Source organism: Colletotrichum fructicola (genome assembly GCF_000319635.2).
Source record: "Colletotrichum fructicola Nara gc5 chromosome Unknown KSG_Nara_v1_contig07, whole genome shotgun sequence".
NCBI lineage: Eukaryota > Fungi > Ascomycota > Sordariomycetes > Glomerellales > Glomerellaceae > Colletotrichum > Colletotrichum fructicola.
Window position 1 is genome coordinate 1,933,748 of NW_027094057.1, and position 18,574 is coordinate 1,952,321.

The 18,574-nt window shown below is 56.0% G+C and overlaps 4 protein-coding genes across 4 annotated transcripts; 2 read left to right on the plus strand and 2 right to left on the minus strand.

Annotated features, from left to right (window-relative positions):
- Positions 1-1,717: 1,717 nt before the first annotated feature.
- Positions 1,718-4,571, minus strand: CGGC5_v012245 (Uncharacterized protein; the record flags this gene model as incomplete). Its single annotated transcript, XM_032029885.1, has 2 exons — positions 1,718-3,484; positions 3,540-4,571. The coding sequence occupies 2 exons, from the start codon at positions 4,569-4,571 to the stop codon at positions 1,718-1,720; spliced, it is 2,799 nt and encodes a 932-aa protein (XP_031890608.1).
- Positions 4,572-7,518: 2,947 nt separating this feature from the next.
- On the plus strand, positions 7,519-8,859 carry CGGC5_v012246 (uncharacterized protein; the record flags this gene model as incomplete). The annotated part of the gene is made up of 5 exons (XM_066152663.1): positions 7,519-7,638; positions 8,131-8,255; positions 8,319-8,415; positions 8,750-8,806; positions 8,857-8,859. 5 exons carry the CDS (start codon positions 7,519-7,521, stop codon positions 8,857-8,859), a joined length of 402 nt encoding a protein of 133 aa, XP_066008006.1.
- A 1,233-nt stretch (positions 8,860-10,092) lies between these two features.
- SSU72 (RNA polymerase II subunit A C-terminal domain phosphatase SSU72) lies at positions 10,093-10,981 on the minus strand (the record flags this gene model as incomplete). Its single annotated transcript, XM_032029884.1, has 2 exons — positions 10,093-10,750; positions 10,842-10,981. 2 exons carry the CDS (start codon positions 10,979-10,981, stop codon positions 10,093-10,095), a joined length of 798 nt encoding a protein of 265 aa, XP_031890607.1.
- Positions 10,982-16,692: 5,711 nt separating this feature from the next.
- On the plus strand, positions 16,693-18,018 carry NBP2 (NAP1-binding protein 2; the record flags this gene model as incomplete). Its single annotated transcript, XM_066152664.1, has 2 exons — positions 16,693-17,542; positions 17,657-18,018. 2 exons carry the CDS (start codon positions 16,693-16,695, stop codon positions 18,016-18,018), a joined length of 1,212 nt encoding a protein of 403 aa, XP_066008008.1.
- Positions 18,019-18,574: the final 556 nt, after the last annotated feature.

Sequence of the window (18,574 nt, forward strand, 5' to 3'; positions counted from 1 at the left end):
GCGTTGCTTTCTCTAGCATAAGATGCCAACGCCGGCCACAAAGGGGGGACGTCGTCTAATTGGCAGTGAGGGGTAAGTAGGAAGACCGACGGCGCCCGTAAGCTGCAAGCACATGGAAACAAAGCAATAATCGAATAGCAGCGGGGGTTGGTTCGTTGGTCCTGAACGAGCTACTTGTTTTGGCTCGCCCAGCTCCTGTTCGGATGGGTCCAACTACGTTGCCCCCCGTGTAAACACCCCTGTCCATTTGAACAGGATCTTTGGTTCGAGGAGGATCAGAGATTCATGGCCCAACAGCTTCCTGTAGGACGACCAACATGGAGAGTAGTTGGAGAACGCAGAAATGGGAACTTAGTCGGTCCCCACTTCCAAGGGATGGACCCGGTCCCAGCTCACAGCCGGCTTTCCCTCCTTCCGGATCGGCGCTTACCTACCGACATCCGACCTTGAGAACGACAACTTCCCTCAATGCACCGCTTCCCGAGGACTCCCCTATTAGAGAAAGAAAGACATTGTCTTGGAAGATCGGAAAGCCGTCAGACAGGCACACGATTTAATCAAGGTGCAGCATTCCGTAACCTACCGTCTTCAGTGGACGATCCCATGCAGCGGGCGGCCGGCGGCGTATCAGCTGCCCGCCTCGCGGCAATCTAGGTCCAGACATGTGAGGAAATGAACAAGACAAACAGACTCAAGCCCATCGCTACCGCCTTTGCGCCTCCCCCTCTCACCTCTTCTCCCAACCTCCTCCCACATGGATTCTTTGACGTTTAAGCTTTCTTCGAAAGATGGAAGAAATCCCCCCCTCATCTTGGCCAACGTCCCCGCACCAATTAAGGCGGCTGCTACGGGAACGCTTCAACTCTTCTTTTCATCTGATCATGCGGGAGGAGCGCGCCGTCAAATAACGGTTCCCGCGGTCACACGCGTGGGAGCCGGCGCGGTCCTCCGATGCCATGATGTTGGGAGGTCTCCGCTTGTGATAGGAGGCCAATGAAGCCCGCTGCTTGGAAGTCAAACTAACGATATTGCGCAAGGCACATCACTCATGGCCGAAGTGGCGTCTTCACAGTATCATGGAGCGGACACAATGATGCATTCAATCCATGCCTCGTGGGCAATCTTAACATTAACTATACCCTCCAAGCACTGTCTTTAACCAGCTCAACACCGCCAATAAGTGATCCCGTCCCGTCCACCCCCGCTCGCCCTGAAAATACATGGCCAGGGGAGCAGGAAAGCCCAGGATTGTTCCGTCTGTCTTCGTTCATTCGCATGACTTGACACAAAAAAAGCGGCGTCTTCAGGTCCTTCTCTCATGCAAAGCGTACACTGAACTTAACCCCCTGAGCAGATTAAACGCCTCAAGGCAGTAGTAACCAAACCGCAAGGAGCCGTCTATAACCTAAGCTTCGGAGCCAAAACCTCCTCTCATGCGCCGAGAGGATGTCAAATATATATAAAGAAAAAAGGATACGGAAGAAGCGAAAAAGCGACCCCTTTTGTTTCCTCAACATCCCAAAACTGCAAACCCAAAATGCAAGCAAAGCCGCCCTGAGGACAGCAGGGGTATCAAAGCTTTCTCTCGCGAAAAAAAAGCGGAAGGGGGGTTTCGTTTGAAGATTATGCGTATCGTGATAGGTTGTCGGAAGGTCAACATTGTTGCCTACCATCATTAAAAGTCGGAGCGTTGGTTTTCCAGAGATAGGCCGATAACTTAAGAGAAGTCGTCGCCTCCGTTCATAACCAGTTGGTCAACGCGCTGGACCAGCTCCTTGGTCTCCCTGGCGATCTCGAAGGCGATGGGAGGCAGGGTCTGCGTCCACATGCGCCACTCGCGATCGTTGCGTCCGGTCGCACCAACGTCCTGACCGCGGTCGATGTCCAGGCCCCGTTCGCTGGCCTCAAGAAGTCTCTCGCGGCAGGCGGCCAGGCGAGCGATCATGGCGCCGTTGCCAGAAGCCTCCGTCTCAGAAATAACCTTTCCGACGACTTCGGTGATGCCGTTGATCTCGGACGTAATTTGGTTGATAGAGGCATCGCTTCGGATGGAGCCGACGAGGTTCTGGATGTTCTGAACCAGGATAGCGGTCTGATCGTCGAGGTAGACCTTGAGCTCCTCTGCCTGGTTATCTTGGCGCATGCCGTACCCGTTGGTGGGGCCGTTCTTGTAGCCCATACCATTCATTCCATTCATACCGTTCATGCCGTTAGGTCCTCGGTTGTAGGTGTCGGCGGATTGACGGGGGGAGTTGATGGGGCTGTAGGCTGAGGAGTCCATGCTGGCTCTGCCACCAAGACCCTGGAAGGGTGGGGGTGCCTGTCCCAATGGCAAAGGCGCAGGAACTGAATCCTGGATCATTGATTCTTGTCTGGAGGCAGTCCTCGGGGAGAAGAATCCAGTGGAGTCCACAGGCGTAATAGTGCCATCATCGTCGTCCTCGAGCTCACCATCGGGAGTATTGCGAATCTTGACAGCTCGGAGGAGGTCGACGATGGCGGCAACTAGGTGAGAAGCGGCGGCGTCGAGCAATGATACGGGCGAAATGCCACCCGAAGCAGCAAAGTTCTTGGACGAGGTAATAAGGTTGTTGGCAGAGGAGGAAATCTTGCCCTTGAGCTTCGATCGCTGCTGCATGAGGTCCTCGTTGGTTTGCGCTGCTTCGTCGATGTCCTTAGTAATCCGGCGAACGCTGACAACGACCTGCTTCATAGAGTCAACGACCTTGTCGGGGTCGTCTGATCGAGCTCTCTGCAGAAGCTCGTCAATGGCAATCTGGAACTTGGTAACGTGAACGTCCTTGACTGCTCCGTTCTGCTGCAGGAATCCCTTCTCGCGCACGTATTTGGCCGCATCCTGCTCAACATTCAACCCGAGTGAAGCAGCGCGCATGTCGCGAAGTTGCGTCTTGGTGCGAGCGTATCGGTTCCGCCACTCGCGAACTTCGCCTTCGAGCTGGTCGATAGTCTTCTCCAACTCTTCTTGCTTTTGCCAGGAAGATCCACTTTGTTGCGATAGCATCTTCATCTCGCGCAAAAACTCACGAGCCTCGCGACGAGCCTCCTCCGTAACCTGTTGCTGCTCTTGCAAGGACCTGCGCAGCTGCTCGTTTTCCCGCTGCAGTTCCCGGTCGGCGTTTCCGGAGCTGACGTTCGCAGCGGCGGTCATGTTGGATTGCCGCAGGTCGTCGACCTGCTCTCTGAGCTGTCTTGATTCGTTGGCATGCTCGTCTCTCATGCGGTCCAACTCTTGTCTTAAGTTGTCGTTCACGTCCTGAGCCTCAGCGAGCTTGTTCTCAAGGCTGAGTCGGAGATCGGCAAACTCCTTCTTTTCCATATTGACAGCCGTCGATCGTGATCTTTCGCCGTCAAGGATGCTGTTCATTTCATCGTCCTTCTTCTTCATGACGTCTTCCATTGCGTCGAGCTTTTCCCGAAGCTCTCGGACCTGAGATTGATATTCGTCTAAAAGCTTCTTGTCGGCCTGTAGGGCTGTTAATGTCTCCACTCGATACGAGGTTAAGTTGGGTAAAGATCACCTCTGATGCTACCGCACTTTGCTCCGTGGCCTGGCTCCTCTTACTCGTGCGGTTTGTTGCCGTGCGCTCCAGACCAAAAGCCTCGTCGCCGTCCTCGTTCGGGCTCGCATCGTCATCTTCTTCCACCATTGTACTCTTGTTCGGCACAATCGTGTTGCTCTGAAACTGCTTCTGCATCGGCCGGTTATACTCGCCTCCCGGAGGCAAGCCCGGCGATGGAGGCACACCATAAGGATCGCCCCGGGGCGGTCCTCCTCGCATTGAGCTGGCATCGGAGGGCCGTCTCGTCCGACTCTGACTCCTACTTTGGCTTCTCGGCGGGTAACCACCATTCACGGTCGCTTGCGAACGGACCGATACGGGGCTACCCACTCTGGGCATATCTCCAGCAGCAAAGCGGGGAAACCTCCTCTCTAGTTCGCAGTAGACGTCGGTCGCGAGATCGCGAAATCGGGGAGGGCCGAGGGAAGACAGCTTTTGTCTCGCCTGGTTACGTTTCGGGTGAAAGTTGGATTCGGGCATCAGGTAAGGGGGAGGGGGTTGAGACCCAGGGCCCGAGGGCCTTCGGCCGAGAGATTGTCTCCGCATCAGCTCATCGAAAACATCGGTACTGAGTTCGAGAAACTGGACAGATGACAGTCGCAGCAGCTTGTCGCGTGCCTTGTTAGGGGGCGTAGGACGGCCTCCTTGGCCGCCATTCAAAAAGTTCTTCAGGGCAACATAGTGTTCGCCAAGGATGCCCTCGGCTTGTTCTTCGCGGATACTCCTTCCGCTCTCACTTCTGGCGTACATGTTTGTTCCGCTGCTGGAGCGGCCGACAGAGGGCGGCGGTGAGGGCCCGCCAGCGCTTCGCGGGCCGGGAGGGAAACCGCCGTTCATGACGCCGTTTGAGCCTCCGGAATTCGGGGGAGAGACGATGTTGCCACGGTTGTTTGCGTACGGATCTTCGTTGATGGATTGGTACTTGCCAACAGACCATTCACTTCCGCCACCTAGAGAGACAGGTGAGAGAGGCGCATTGCGGCCATTCATGGTAGACCTCGCTGTGTTTTGTATAAGACTCGGTTCGCGTGGGGAGCGAGAGGCAGCAGTCGAAAAAAGGCGGCGCAGGGAACAAAGGGAGTGTCGAGGTAGAAGGCCGGGGGCTCTTTGAAGTCGATCGGGGGTCGCACAGAGACGTTTCTTCTTCCTCTTGCAGCACTATTACCCGGCGGAATCCAAATCCAATCAGGCACAGGCTCGTACCCAAAACCAGTTGCCAAACCCAAAAGCCAGCTGCCAACCTAAATAGTACGTATGTCGCAGAACCTTTTTCCTTTTTTTCTTGCCGCGTCAGATCAGGGTTGTGTCTAAGTCGTCGATGTGGCGGTGGAATGTGTCGATTATGTCGATGTCTCTGCTTCTTCGTCGTACAGCTAGAAGGGGTGGATAAGAGGCGTCGGCGGAATCGAGAACGGAAGACGGAAAGGGTTCTTTCAGAGACACCAGCGGTTGCGACACGGCATGACAGGGCGGGAGAAGGGCGTGTCGGTGTCGAAAGGGAATATTTTTGGGGGGATGCAGAGAAAAAGCAAATGCCGCAGAAGAAGAAGAAGCGTGGGACGAGATGCTGCAGTAGAAGAGGCTAGTGCTGCACACAGTATGCAATTGACGTGCTGGTATCCAGTAGGTTGTTGGAAGCAAGCAGACGACGACGTAGTACGGGCCGTAGAAAAAAAAAACAGAGTCCAAAGCAACCTTGCAAAAGCCCCAAAAAGCCAAGCTGCAAAGAAGAGACGACGGAGAAGCAAAGTATGTAGGCAGTAGGAAGACAACAGCAGAATCCGCGACGAGGTTGTGAGGCATGAAACGTCAAGGTGGCTGGCCGGGATACCACGACCAATGGCGGCAGCGAGATGGCGGCGGCTGGGGGTCCAAAAAGGGGGGTTAGGACTCGTTAGGATGAGCGAGTCCAGTGGGTTGTGGGAGATCTGGGCCGCTAAGAGTGCTGCGCAAGAGGGCCTCCCGTCGCTTGGTGGTGTGGTTTGTGCGCTGTAAGTCAGGCACGCTGCGCACTGGCTCTGGACCTGGACAGTCACGGAGGAGGTGACGATGAATGAAGTGATGGTGGTGGACTGCTCTGGACTGCCAGTGGACGGCTGCGCGGCGTAGCGGATCACTGGTGCTGGAGCGATGGATGGCCGGGGGTGCGAGGGCAAGACAAGGGGAAGGGGGGAAGGGGGGCACGATAGTGGAAGGGGGGGAAGGGGAAGGTGCGGTGCAAGTGTGGAAGGGGGTGGAGGAGGGGAAATGACACTGGAGACACTGGCCGTTGTAGTGGCTTGTACCGTTAGACCACCGGGACAGGCGGCGACTGCTAGAGAATGTTGCGAACGGTACTTGCAAATTACCATTGGCAGCAGTGCCCCACTTCGATTCCACGCTGATCGTCTGCTTTGGGAGCGCTCCGGGGATGATTTGGGGAGGGACCTGACCAAATGCCCATGTTATTAAGGGCCTTGATCATAGCGATTGCCTCTGTCACTGCCACGCTCTTCCACTTTTTGATGCTACGACGACGCGCTGCCCGACATGTTGACCTTCGCTGGTTGACGACGACGTCGACGAAGACTCGGATCGGACCTATGTATTTCGAGATCCGGAGTCAGACGGTGCGAGACGAGGCTGTTTCTTGTTCACCCCTTGGGCTTCTACCGACGAAGTTGAAGCAGGCTTGAGCTTCACCATCAGCCCAAAGTCTGAGGGTGGCCTTGACGTGTGAACAAGGCGAGAATGGCATCTGCCGTTACATGGCGCCCGGCTCTCGCAAAGGCAGAGATCGGGCAAAACAAGCTAAGGCGAGTGGGGACCGGGACAGAGAAGCCTATCGCGACTTTGGACTTGGACATACTTGGTGTAGGTTCCCAGAGACAACACAAGACACACGACGCGACGTGGAGAGACAAGACCATGGCCCCTGGCACGCTGAAAAGAAGGAATTCGCGCGGGAAGGATGCCATTCCGGATTCTCATCTCCCGCCACTGCCTGCTTTCCAAAGTTGGCGGTATTGAATTGGGAGTGGGGTTCTCTGCAACTCTGCGCGGGCATTCGGAAATCGCGAATGATTCGCGGGTTCGTCTACTACTACGACGCAGTGCCTAATTACTGCGATGGATGGCAGTTGCAATGCATCCAGTCAGGAACGATGCACAGCGGCAAGGAATTAGCGCCAGAGTTTGTTCCTGCCTCTGACCTTACAGAACTACGGATACACGGTACCTGCGTTCTGACTCTTGACGCCTGCCAGTCAAGTTCCTTCGTTGATTCATTCGCTGCAGTCTCTCAGCTGAGAAGCAGCCCAAGTCACCTCATCCGTGTCTCACATCGACCACCTCCTCCTTTACCCGCACGTGCGTCATGTCTTTTCTTCACCAGCACCCAAGGCAGTTCCCATCGTTCATCCATCCGTCTGTCCGCCCACACACACACACGCACCACACCCGCTGGGCTGAGGTACGGTACACGCATCAGTGCATCACAGATTCATGCCGCCGTGCATAGCATCCATCCATCCATCTCCCCTTTCCCATCCGCACCTCCAAGGGGTCCCCCGACGACTGACTGCACTATTCCCCTTCCTCTCTTTCAAATCTTCCTATCCATCCTCCCGATCCCCAGGCCATGTCGCGCCGGCCGCTGCCAGACTCCCACCCCTGATGCAATAACCACCCTGGCCGTGATGGCGCGGCCTTTCCAAAACCCATTGGTCCATCTTGCTGGCGCGCGCTAGCAACAAAATTCGATTGTGGATTTTTGCCAACCCGTCCACCGCGGCCTTCACACGCTGCCCGGGGCCGGGGCCCAGCCTGTCACTCGACGGTGGCGGTGTCTGTGGGAGATGGAGATTCGGAAGACAAGGGCAAGGATAAGGGGGCACTGGCCATGGGCATATCCGGACGTGCCTGACCTTAACCTGCTGTTCAGTTGCATCGAACAAGGATGCCTTTTAAGCATGGTGGAGATGCGATTCTCAAAGCGTCCCTGCGCAAGGGGGCCGGAACTCTGGCAATCCAGTCCAGGTCGCACCGAGACGTTGGCACTGCCTTTGCTTTGCTTTGCGTCTGCAGCCTTCAAGTTCCAGTCTTGACAGCCTGTCACTGTCATTACTGCTTGTCGTCCGTCTTGCCTTGCCCGCCCTATGCGAGCGGACGGCCCTGACAGCCCCGTACTCTTGGCTCTGCTGATTCCACTGACTTTGGACCAGATACATATCGCCGAGAGCACTGCAGACAGATATGACACTGGCCTAGAGGCCGCGAGAACCCATGGCAAGGAAGACGGAGAAATACACCAAAATCTTATCGACAATCTCTGGTTGTAAATATCCTTCCCAGAAGAAGTCTCCAATACAGCCGTGCCGTCCGTCAGCCACGGTCGTCAGCAAGATACCCACGGCCTGCTCTGTCCAGACAACCGATGCGCAACCCTCGTCAACTGCCAATGCCCCATGCACCGTTTTATTGCACCTAAAATTGCTCCTCATCTGGCTCGCCCTGCTCTTGCTGCATCCGTCGTCCACGGCCTCTCTCACCAGAGTCTCGACTCTTCTAGCCCTCTTGGGCCACCGAGCGGGATCCATTCCTCAAAATCCAGATCCCCAAATCTGACAAGCCGTCTGGAAGGCCTCCGCCGAGCTCGCCTCGGGGACTCGACATCGCCGCCGCGATCATTCTGCCGTCAGTGCTTTCTTTTTCGTGTGCTCAGAAAAGGCGCTGGCCAACTGTCTTCGGATTTTCAAGCAAACCCCTGATTCGGGTGTCACTGGGTCTCTGCTACCGGGCCAATCACCCTCGATCCCGAACCGAATGCCCTGGGCAGAGGAGACCCGGCCACGAGGTGAGGCTCCCAGGCGACATGTGACATGGCAAGGTACATCCAAACCGCATGAACCCCTCCCCGTCGTCCAACGCGCCCGCCCTGAGACGGGAATGAAGCTTGGCCACGCCCAGCGAACATTCGATGGAAGCTGGCGAAGGAAGGGTGGCCTCGAAGCTACACGAGGGATCGCGGATACGATCATACGCGGGCCTGCGCCCATCATGGAAAATCCCCACCACTTCAAAACTCACAGGGACACTCCGGTTCATCCGCCTGCAATTTGCTTCTGCCGTTCGGTCCTGTGCCAGTCTTGATCAATTGCCCGACATATCGCGACTAACCACACGACCAGCAAATGGTTTACACGAGTTTGGCTCACCGGCGAGGCTTAGCAACAATATTCCCGCAAGTGCATGCAAATAAAATGACTATCAAAGATCAGAATACTAACAACATCAGTGACCAATGTTCCACATCATCGAAGCCGTCTTAGCCGCTATCAAACCTCCCGTTCCGCGTTATGTTTTCTCTGCGGCTCTAGGACAAGCGTCAAGTCTATCGATTTATGAACAAAGTCCGAGCAAGACCACAGGCAAGAGGCATGCGAACTCAAAAGACGGAAAAGATCCCAGAGCTGTCGGTTCTTCCTCTTCCTCCCCCACATCCACCTGAGCCAAAAGACCGGCTTAATTTCACTTCGAAGGCTGTGTAGTCTCTACAAATTTACCGTGGAAAATTGCACCGTGAGCTCTTTTGCGGTTCTCAGGAAACCCCGGGAAAAGGTCCGACCGCCGACTTTTGTGCGTGAAACTTGCCTCGACTGAGGCTAGCTCGAAACGCGGCTGCGATAGCTTAAAAAGGGTGCGCGCGAGAATCAACGGCAGCGGCATGCGACGTTGGGAAACACGTTTATCGACGAGAACGAGCAACGTAGTTTGATCTGAGGCTCGGTAAGCCAAGGTTGCATCCGCGCAGGCGTAGGGACGTTCATTTTTTTTATGGAGTGATATTATGATTAAACCATCCTACGTAGTTTACGTACGTTTGCGTTCGTTGTGTGAAAACTCTTTTGATGCGAGAGCGGTTCCTCCTGGCCCATGAGTCGCGCGCGCAGGTTCTCGTCTCGAAATTTTGGACGACGGCCGCATCCTCTCACGGCTTTCCATCTTCTACCCGAGCGACTGTTTGTCTACCGGAGCACGTCCGCGTGGGGTATCCCATTCCTAACCCGCATGAATCCCTTCGTCTGATGAAAAACAAAAACCGCTCTTGCTTCCTTCCCATTCAACGCGGAACCGGAGCCTTTGTTGTGTATATTTAGACAAACGAGCTGGACCCCTCCTCTGGTTTATGCTTCCCCGGGATGATCACCCCCGCCCGCTTCGCATCGTCCTTCCAGATTGTGATGCGCGATGTGTGTGCCCCGTGAGACCTCATGCCGTTGGGTCTCATGATAATACCAATGTGGTGTGTGCTTTGCCGGGACTTTTTTCTCTCAGGACCGGTCCGTGGGATCTGCGATAGCCGTCCCGGAGCAAAACCGCGAACTGACCATGTCTTTCCGTCGGGAGCTGATCCCCGCCCAAGCTGAGAACGCCCGTTCCGTTTTGCGCCGTGTTTCCCGGGAGCCCATAACCATTGACGCGGTACGTTCTAAATCTCCGAACTCGAGAGAGACACAGAGAGAGAGCATAATCAGAACCAGGCCAAGGTCCAGATCGCAGGCAAATGCGGCCACCGGTCCTGCCACTCCGCGAGTATCTCCGGCACCTTCTCGTCGAAGCTCGCCCTCGCCGACGCGCTGCCGTTGTCGAACACCTCCGCGCCGACCGCCTCCCTCTCCCGCTTGGCCGCCTCGTTCAGGTGGTTCGCGAGGTCCAGGATCGCCTTACCGCCGACGCTCGCCTCCTCGTGGTTGTCCTTGATGTCGACGTTGATGACGTGCACGGGGCGGTTGAGCGGGCTGCCGCGGTTCATGAGGTCGTCGATGACGGCGTCCCAGCAGCGCTCCTCGCAGGTGATGACGATGTCGACGACGCCGCCCTCGGTGCCCACGCTGCCGCGATCCTCGGTGTGCTGCAGGCGCGGCATGCCGACCTGCCAGTCCTGCCAGCGCTCGGGGCCCCACTTCACGTGGCGGTTGCGGTCGACCATGTTGAGGACGCCGTTGAGGCGGTAGAGGCGGGGGTCCTTGGACTCGAGCTCCTTGAAGATGGAGTCGTACGACGTCTTGTTGAAGTGGTAGACGTTGGGCTGCGTTATGGACGGGCCCGGCAGGCGGACGAGGGAGCCCGTGCCGAAGGAGATTACGGGGTAGTTGGCGTTCGCGAGGCGGAGATGAGATACCATAGATCTGGGTTGCGGGATACGTCAGCAACGTTGTCTTCTAATGGGCTCGAGTGGACGCGCGATTGTTCGTCGCGATCACGGTAGGTCATGCTCACCTGTTCTGGTTACTCGCGCAGACGGTGCAGAATTTGAGCTTGAATTCTCCCGAGTCGGATGGCGCGCCGGCCTCGCCGTTACCGTTGGCTGATGCGGGCGCCACGGCCGCGGCCTGCGCAGCTCCGTTTGCGACGTCCATTGATGCGGTTGAGGTTCACGATGGTGTTGCGAAGAGCGATGATAGTGGGGCGTATGGATGGAGCTTCACGAATGGATAAGGTAAGGCGCGAAGAGGAAAAGAGGAAACGCGTGGGGCCCAAAAGAGAACGAGTAAGGCAGTAAAAAGTTAGAGAGAGAAAAAAAGAGAAAAAAAGAAAGGTCAGCCGTGTCGGTTGGTGTCGTCAAAGTCGTGGTCGTCGTAGAGCTTCTGATCTGTGTCTTGAATTAGCCAAAATTCAGACACTTTAATTGTTCATAAATGAAGAGAAAGTTGAGCGCAAGTTTCAGTTTTTTGCGTATACGGTAAGAGTGTGTCAACATAGGGGGATTTAGACAGCTCCAATAAATATAGACTCATCACGCGAAGCTCGAGGAAATGTTTTTTTTGTGTTCGACGAGTTTTGCCTTACCTTTTGGTTTGGGTGCGTACGCGCCGCAATTGACAAGCAAATCCTCTATCTGCTGCTTCACCAAAGCATCCCTCAAGTCTCTAATTGCGATCCAAAGACGGACGTGAAGGGGCTGTTGAGAGCTCCAAGTCCTAGCAATGGATGTTGTGTGTGGAAGAAAGAATTTCGCAGGCGTCAATGACGTTGGGTTTTGGAGGAAATAAAGTGGAGGGCACCGACGACGCGAGCTCTCCACTATGTCGTTCGGCAGAAAGCCGGGCCGTGACTGACCGGATGCATTAAGTAAGCAGCCCTTCGACTTTGGTCTCGCCTGCCTGAGGTCCCACTAGAAACAGGGACTCAGGGCGTTCCCAAGTGCTTCTCGGAGCTTGCTACTGTGATTGGCTGTTAGGCGCTCGCAGATGCTGAAACAAACGACGCTTTCAAGGGCACCAATCAGTGGCCGGGCCAAATGCAGCTACAGTTTTCAGTGACTCGTGAGCCAGAAATAGAAACGCCAACAAAATTCTAGATGACTTTGGACGTCCGGATGGCGGTTGGCTGAGCATGAGAGTCAGACAGACTGTCTGAAAGAGCAAACAATTGAGCTAAAACAGACGAGAACGGTCGAGACCTACTACTGTCAAAGGCCACATCGCAAAACAGCCTTGCCTGACGGATACGGGCACGCTGGAGAAGCAGGGTGCGACCGAGGAGGCAATGCAGCAAGCATATCAAAAAAGATATGGACCCTGACGGTCTTGTCCTGGAAGGATTCATGGGCTAGACCTCTCCGGGGGTCTTGTGGTCGGCCCATCAGTTATGTGCTACCAGTGCTACTTTGGCAAGGAAATCTGGCAAGTTGCAAGGCGTTCTGGGTCGGATCGTCGGAGGAATTACCTGCCTCTCAGGGTTGGACTGGGTTGGATGGGTGGCCTGTGATACTGTCCTGATGTTAAGCTGCGTGATGCGCCCTGCGTTCTGCGGTCTGCGGACGGCCCAACGCGGCGACGCTCATACTCCCGCTCACCCTATGCCTCGCCAGGCTGTCCAATGATCTGGTCGACATATGCATTGAGGTGTCTCCCGCCGCTGCGTTGAGACGCTGTAAGCCCGGCGTTCCGCGGCAATCCAATGATGCTGACGAGAGAGACGTATGAAGCCAGACCCCCTTCGCTGCTTGCCGTCCGTCTCTGACCTTAACAGTTCCAATATGGCGCTGGAAACTTCGGTGACCGCTGTTCTGCACATGGCTTTCTGGGCTGCTGACTTTACCGACGCCAGCGAAGCAGCAGCTGCAGCCTCAAGGAGATGCGGGAGACCGTCGATCAGAGTTGAAGTTTCACCACGGTCATTTTCCCACCCTTGGAGAAATGGACTACAGCAGCGCAATTTGCGATGCAGAGCCCATCCGTCGGCTTGTGGGTTGCCCCACGGATGGGCACTAATGGTCGCTGAGATGCAGCTAGTGGAATAGCGCCTGGCTAAGGACCGGATGGTTGTTTGTGCTTCAGGCTGTCCACCTCACTCATCAGAGAAAAGCACAGAGCTCTCTCTAGAAGCTTGTGCCATTTGCGTGGTGAGCAACTTTGGTATGTACCACGAGTTGTGTGTGCATTGGCCGGGGCGGGGTCCAGCGTCGATCTTGCGATGTATCTCTGATCTGAATCTTTGCCTCTGGCAAGCAGTGCCGCTAGAGGTCTTATGCCCAACTGTTCGGACCAAGACACCCATGTCTGGCCAGTCTTTGCCTCTGCCGTCCGGCGCTGTAGACGTCAATGGATACCCAGGACTGGATACCTTCATGATTTGCGCTAGGGACGTCCTCGCTAATCAGGTGTGGGCCGGCCGCTGTCTGACCTTGGTGCGACCTGAACGGGAGACTGCGCCGGTCGATGCTGGCGTAGTCAATATTTGTTAATTGATGACAGCCCAGGCAGACCAAGAATAGCAATGGAAGCCGCCCCGCCATGTTCGTGCTTGACATGCTTCTTTTGGGCGCCTGAGGAATAACTGATCTCGCAAGAAACGGTTCATCGAGAGAAGCAAACCATGGGACTCAACTCCAACATGCTTTGGTGCAGCTTGTGCCCGGCGAGTCGTCGTCGTCTGTACTCAGTGATGGACGTCGTCTCAGCCCCTGCCTGTTTGCAGCCGCCTCCTCTTTCGTCCCGTGTTGGCCGGCAGACCCAGTCCATAACATGGATCAGTCGGGCCGCAGGTTGTACTCACTGCGGCGGACGTTCACGCGTCTCTGGGAAAGCTCTTACGGCGTAGAGAGCACGGGCGGCTCTTGGGGGGACACCCTGGGGATAGAGTTCGGGCTGAAGGGGCAGTTTTTAGAAGAGAGGGATGCGTAGGCGACGCGCGGGCGTCCGTCACGGTGTCAGGTACGGCATAACGTTGATGAGGAGAAAACTCTGAATAACAGACGGCCGAGTCAATTGGGTGTTGGGTCATAGTCGCGACTCCGCGACACATGGCTGACGGTAGGATGGCAGAGTTTGCGCAAGGCCTGTGTGTAGTTGAACAAGACAACCCGGGCAAGAAAAAGGTCGACATGAAGGTTCCTGGAAGGATGCCCTTGGGTTGGTTATGGGACCGATGGAACGGGGGACGGACGACGGGCGACTTACACCAGGAACCACGTAATTGCCTTACATTGAGGCGTACGTACGAAGGGTGCACTGTACTGTAGTTCCAGCGGGACGCATCACAGATAGACTGGAAAAAGACAGACGAGTTGTGAATCTGAAGCAGAGGAAGAAAGCGGAGCTCCCTTCTGGCCCTCGTGGCAACTCATCATTCACGCAGAAGGTACTCTGTCCGACGGGCTTGGCTGAGGGTCGCAGCTGCAAGACAAGATGAGGTACATGATGTGTGCTGGAGGATGCTGGATGCTGGATGCATGATGCTGGGGACTGGGGACTACGCAGTATTGACTGGAGACGGGGTGGTGCGTATTCGCATACCTTTGCCGCACAGAGTTACAGACGGGGTTCCCAAGCTGTCCTGGACATGCGGGCTTCCCTGTAGGCAGTGCTGCACTGCACAGCATCTGTTGTCCTGACAAGCCTACTACTAGTCTGGTGGTCTGGAGACTGGGTGCAGAGGTCTCCAGAGGTCTCCAGATATTGTTATCCACGAGGAGGACGGAGGACATGCCCTTCCAGTTCAGATCTGACAGATGATGGCCTGGGAGGCAGGACATCTGATGCATGGCATGGAGACAAGAAGCACGGACTGGATACATGGTCTTTGTTAGCAACGGGCAAGTGGGCGGAAGTACCTCGTTCCATTTGGGCAATCGATCCCGCCACGAACTGGAGCTGGCTTGCAAAGAGGAAGTGCACCCTGACCGATTGCAGCAACGCCGCCGCTGACTCGGCTGGGACCGCTGTTGCTGTTGCTGCTGTTTTTGGCCGAGAGTCGATTGCTGTTGCTCGCAGTCAGTCGGTTCAGATCCCTTTCTCTACCTTACCTCACCTGCTGAAGGTACCTTACTGAGGTAGGTTGCCCTCCTTCATCACACCTTTGATGACCCTGCTTGCCTTTGCTTGCTGCCTCTGGCTGTCTGCCTCGCCTTACTCGTCCCCCCTCCTCATCGTGTCCCCTCCCCTCGTCCCCTCTCCCGTCTTTCTACCTACCTTACCCTACCTACTAAGTACCTACCTGACCTACTACCTACCTATCTTGCCTCTTCCTGTACCTTGCCCTCCTTCCCACCAGCTGCTCTGTTCCCGCTCCTCCGTCTCCCTGCTCCAACAGGCTACCCAAGGTAGGTACCGGCTCAGCCAGTAGGATCACTGCGCGACGCGCTTAGCAGCATCGAGGTGCAGTCCAGTGCGTTTGGGGGTCGAGTGTCTGTTCACAGAACAAAAGCGTTCGGCCGCTCCTCTGTCTGTTCTGTTCCTGGCTTTCCGGTCGAGGTACAAGTACCTGCTCCAGACGCATGGACAGGTTCCGCCCTCTGCTGTCTCGTTCGTCTGTTTCCCGCGCCCTCCCACCAAACAAACACAACAAATGCTACCCAAGGTCTTCCGCTAACGAAGCGCCCTCCTCGCAGGGTACGACGCGCCCAAGTACATGTACATCCCCGCGACGGCAACCTGAGGTGGTCCAGTCCTGTTGGTCTGCGCTGCGTCCGTCTGGTGCGAAGAGGCACGGCCGTTCTGCTTCTGGGTAGGGTACCTTTTTACCTCCCACCATCCAGTCTGCTGCCCACGAACACCGCACCGCAACAGAAACCGCAGCACTGCACCAACACAAACCCAAGCCGCTGCCCACCACTACCACCACCTCAGAGGTAGAGAGGCAGAGGCAGAGCGAGAGAGGCATTGGCCAGACGCAGTCTGTAGAAGCAGAGTGTGAGGCAGCACCGGCAACCCGAACCTAAACGAATTATTCCCAACCTCACCTCCTCCTCCCCTTCTGCTCCTCCTCTGTTCTTCTTCCAATCCTCTTCTTCTCTTCTCATCGCCCTCCTCAACATCCCGCCTATCCCATTTTCTACACCTTCTTCTTTCCAACCCACCCTCTTGTCGCACGTCGAGCGACCCCGCGACCTGAATTAATCGCCCGCTGCGACTGCCTTAAGTTCTTGACGCTCCTTACTCGATTTCAACCCTCAGCGTCGCGTGCGACGACTTTCATTTTGCGAAAAAACAACCTGGCCAGTCCGTTGCTACCGCTGCTCCAAAATTCTTTCCACCAGCCCTGTTCGATTTCGCATCGTTCCATTCACCACTCCGTCCGGCTCCGTCTTCGTTCCAGCTTCAGTGCAGTGCAGTGCCGCACGACTTCACGATAACCACCCGCGCGCAAGCCTGCGAATCCGCCGCCTGCTGTGGCCCGACACCGAATTTTACCAATCATATTCTCTTGCAATTCCGGCGACGGCAAGCGCTCGATTGTTCTGCTGGCCTTTTTGTTGGCTTGGTGGCACACGACGCCGTAGGATCCGCGAATCGGGTGCCCGCCATCCTTTTGCTGGCTCCCCATCGACTGCGATATTCTCAGGATGACCACGCTCCTGTCCCAAAGCTCCTCGCCCGCGACATCCCCACCTGCAGCTGCTTCTCCCTCCACAAACCCGAATCACCCCTCACTGCCGCCGCTAATAACATCCCCTCCAAGCCGCCGCTCGACAGCCCCGAGACCAATGTCGCACGCTTCAAAGAATCGCCTGTCGCAATACTCGACGGGCTCTGTCCCGTCGCGTTCGCGACCCCCATCCCACATATTTCCAATGTTTCCTTCGAGCCTCACCTACACTCTGGTGCGCGATTTCGCCTATCCCATCATGCACCCCATGCATTATGGTCCCGCGCCAGAGCCGTCGCATCCCGCTTCCGGCCTCAGCACCCCTCTCAGCGAGTCGCGCCGCCTCTCCGACCCTCCCGCCGCCTGGGAGACCAAGATGAGTTGGGATACCGGCGCGTGGGGTCCTGATGGCTTCGGCAGAAACCACGACCTCCCCTCGGTGCAGTTCGCAGACGGCCCGCCTTGGAGCGAGGACGAAGATCTGGCCAGCCCGGTTGTCAGCTCGCGACACCGTAAGCACAAGTCGTCCTCAGCGGCTTTGGGGACTGGGAGAACAAAGACTCGCGACGATGGAGATATTCTGCACCCGGCACAATATGAAAGAGAGCGCGGATTTTATGTAAGCACCAGCGGTGATGGCAGCGAGCGATACTACTTGAACCAAGGAGGAGAGGCAAACGGCCCAGGCGGGGAATATGTCACCTACCCGCCCGACGATGCGAGACATTCAAGCCACGCATACCAGCTGGGTGACCAACCCCCGCGGCAGTACGCCGAACACGAGTACTCCGATGCATCGAGCTCCGCATCATCCCCCGGCTTCCGAGATGAGGACCAGTCCCGGTATTCGCGGGACTACCAATTCACCATTACATCGCCTGACGAGGAGATGCATGGCAAGGCCGTCGCACTTTTTGACTTTGAGAGGGAAAACGAAAACGAATTGCCCCTTGTGGAGGGGCAAATCATCTGGGTCTCCTACCGACACGGCCAAGGCTGGCTTGTGGCTGAGGATCCCAAGACACAAGAGAGTGGATTAGTCCCCGAAGAATATGTTCGCTTGTTGCGAGATATCGAAGGCGGTATGAACAGTTTGACTGGAAACTTAGGTGAGGGCTCGACTTCACCAAACGACGTTGGCACCCCGACCCAAGCGGAGCATCTCACCTACGGCCATACCCCGACAGGAAGCCAGTCTTCTAACGGTTACCATCAACCTGTAGTATCCACGTTTTCTACCTCGAGCAAAGACCTGGACCCCTATCCCACGCAACAGCTGGGGATTCAGTCCGGTCAGCCCCCGCCCCAAGTGGTCCACTATCATGGCCAGAGAGGTGGCAGCCAAGCAAACACGCCGACGCTGGCTTCGCACCAGGACGTCGGTATCATGCGCCGAGGCAGCCAGGACACAACCGCGAAGAAGAGCGACTCTCAGGTCTCCCCCTTGACGGAGGCAACAAACGAGACCACAACCGAGACCCCAACCGAGACCAAGACGGTTGATCGATCAAGCACACCAAAGGCAAAGACCCCCAGCGAGAAACCCGCAGATCCCGACGCCATGGAGACGGACAATGGGCCATGATGGCCAAAAGGCACACGTTGGCAGCAAAACTCGACGGCTAGATTTCTGGCTTGGCAGATTCTTTTTCCCTGGAGGATCAGTCATGAATCATGTACTATGAGGGACGTCAGGGAGGAGCGTTTTCTGATTTCGGTTTGATGATCAAGAGGCGTAACGTTGTATTTCAGGAGACATAAAGAGAGGAGCCCCTGGTCGGTCGCTTTCAGCATGTAGCTTGGATGAAGCAGAGGACGGGGGGATACGGTACGGAGGATGCATGTGGCTTCAAATGGAGGAACAACGCGCTCGAATACCCGGCTCGAGCGGCGGATGAAAGTGAAGATGTGTTTTAGTTAAGCTCTCGGCAACTGAAGCTGTTTGCTTGTATATAATATATCGGGAAACCCCCCATTTTCCTCGCCAGAGGAACGAACTTCTTTGACCCTGTCCCACCTTGATTCCATTAAGCAGTCCGAGCAGTCTGAGCTGGACGCGAACGACACCATCAACGCCGCGCCGCACTGCCTGTAGGCCAAGCTCGTAATGCAACCCTGCGAGCACGTCGTCAGCTCTTGCT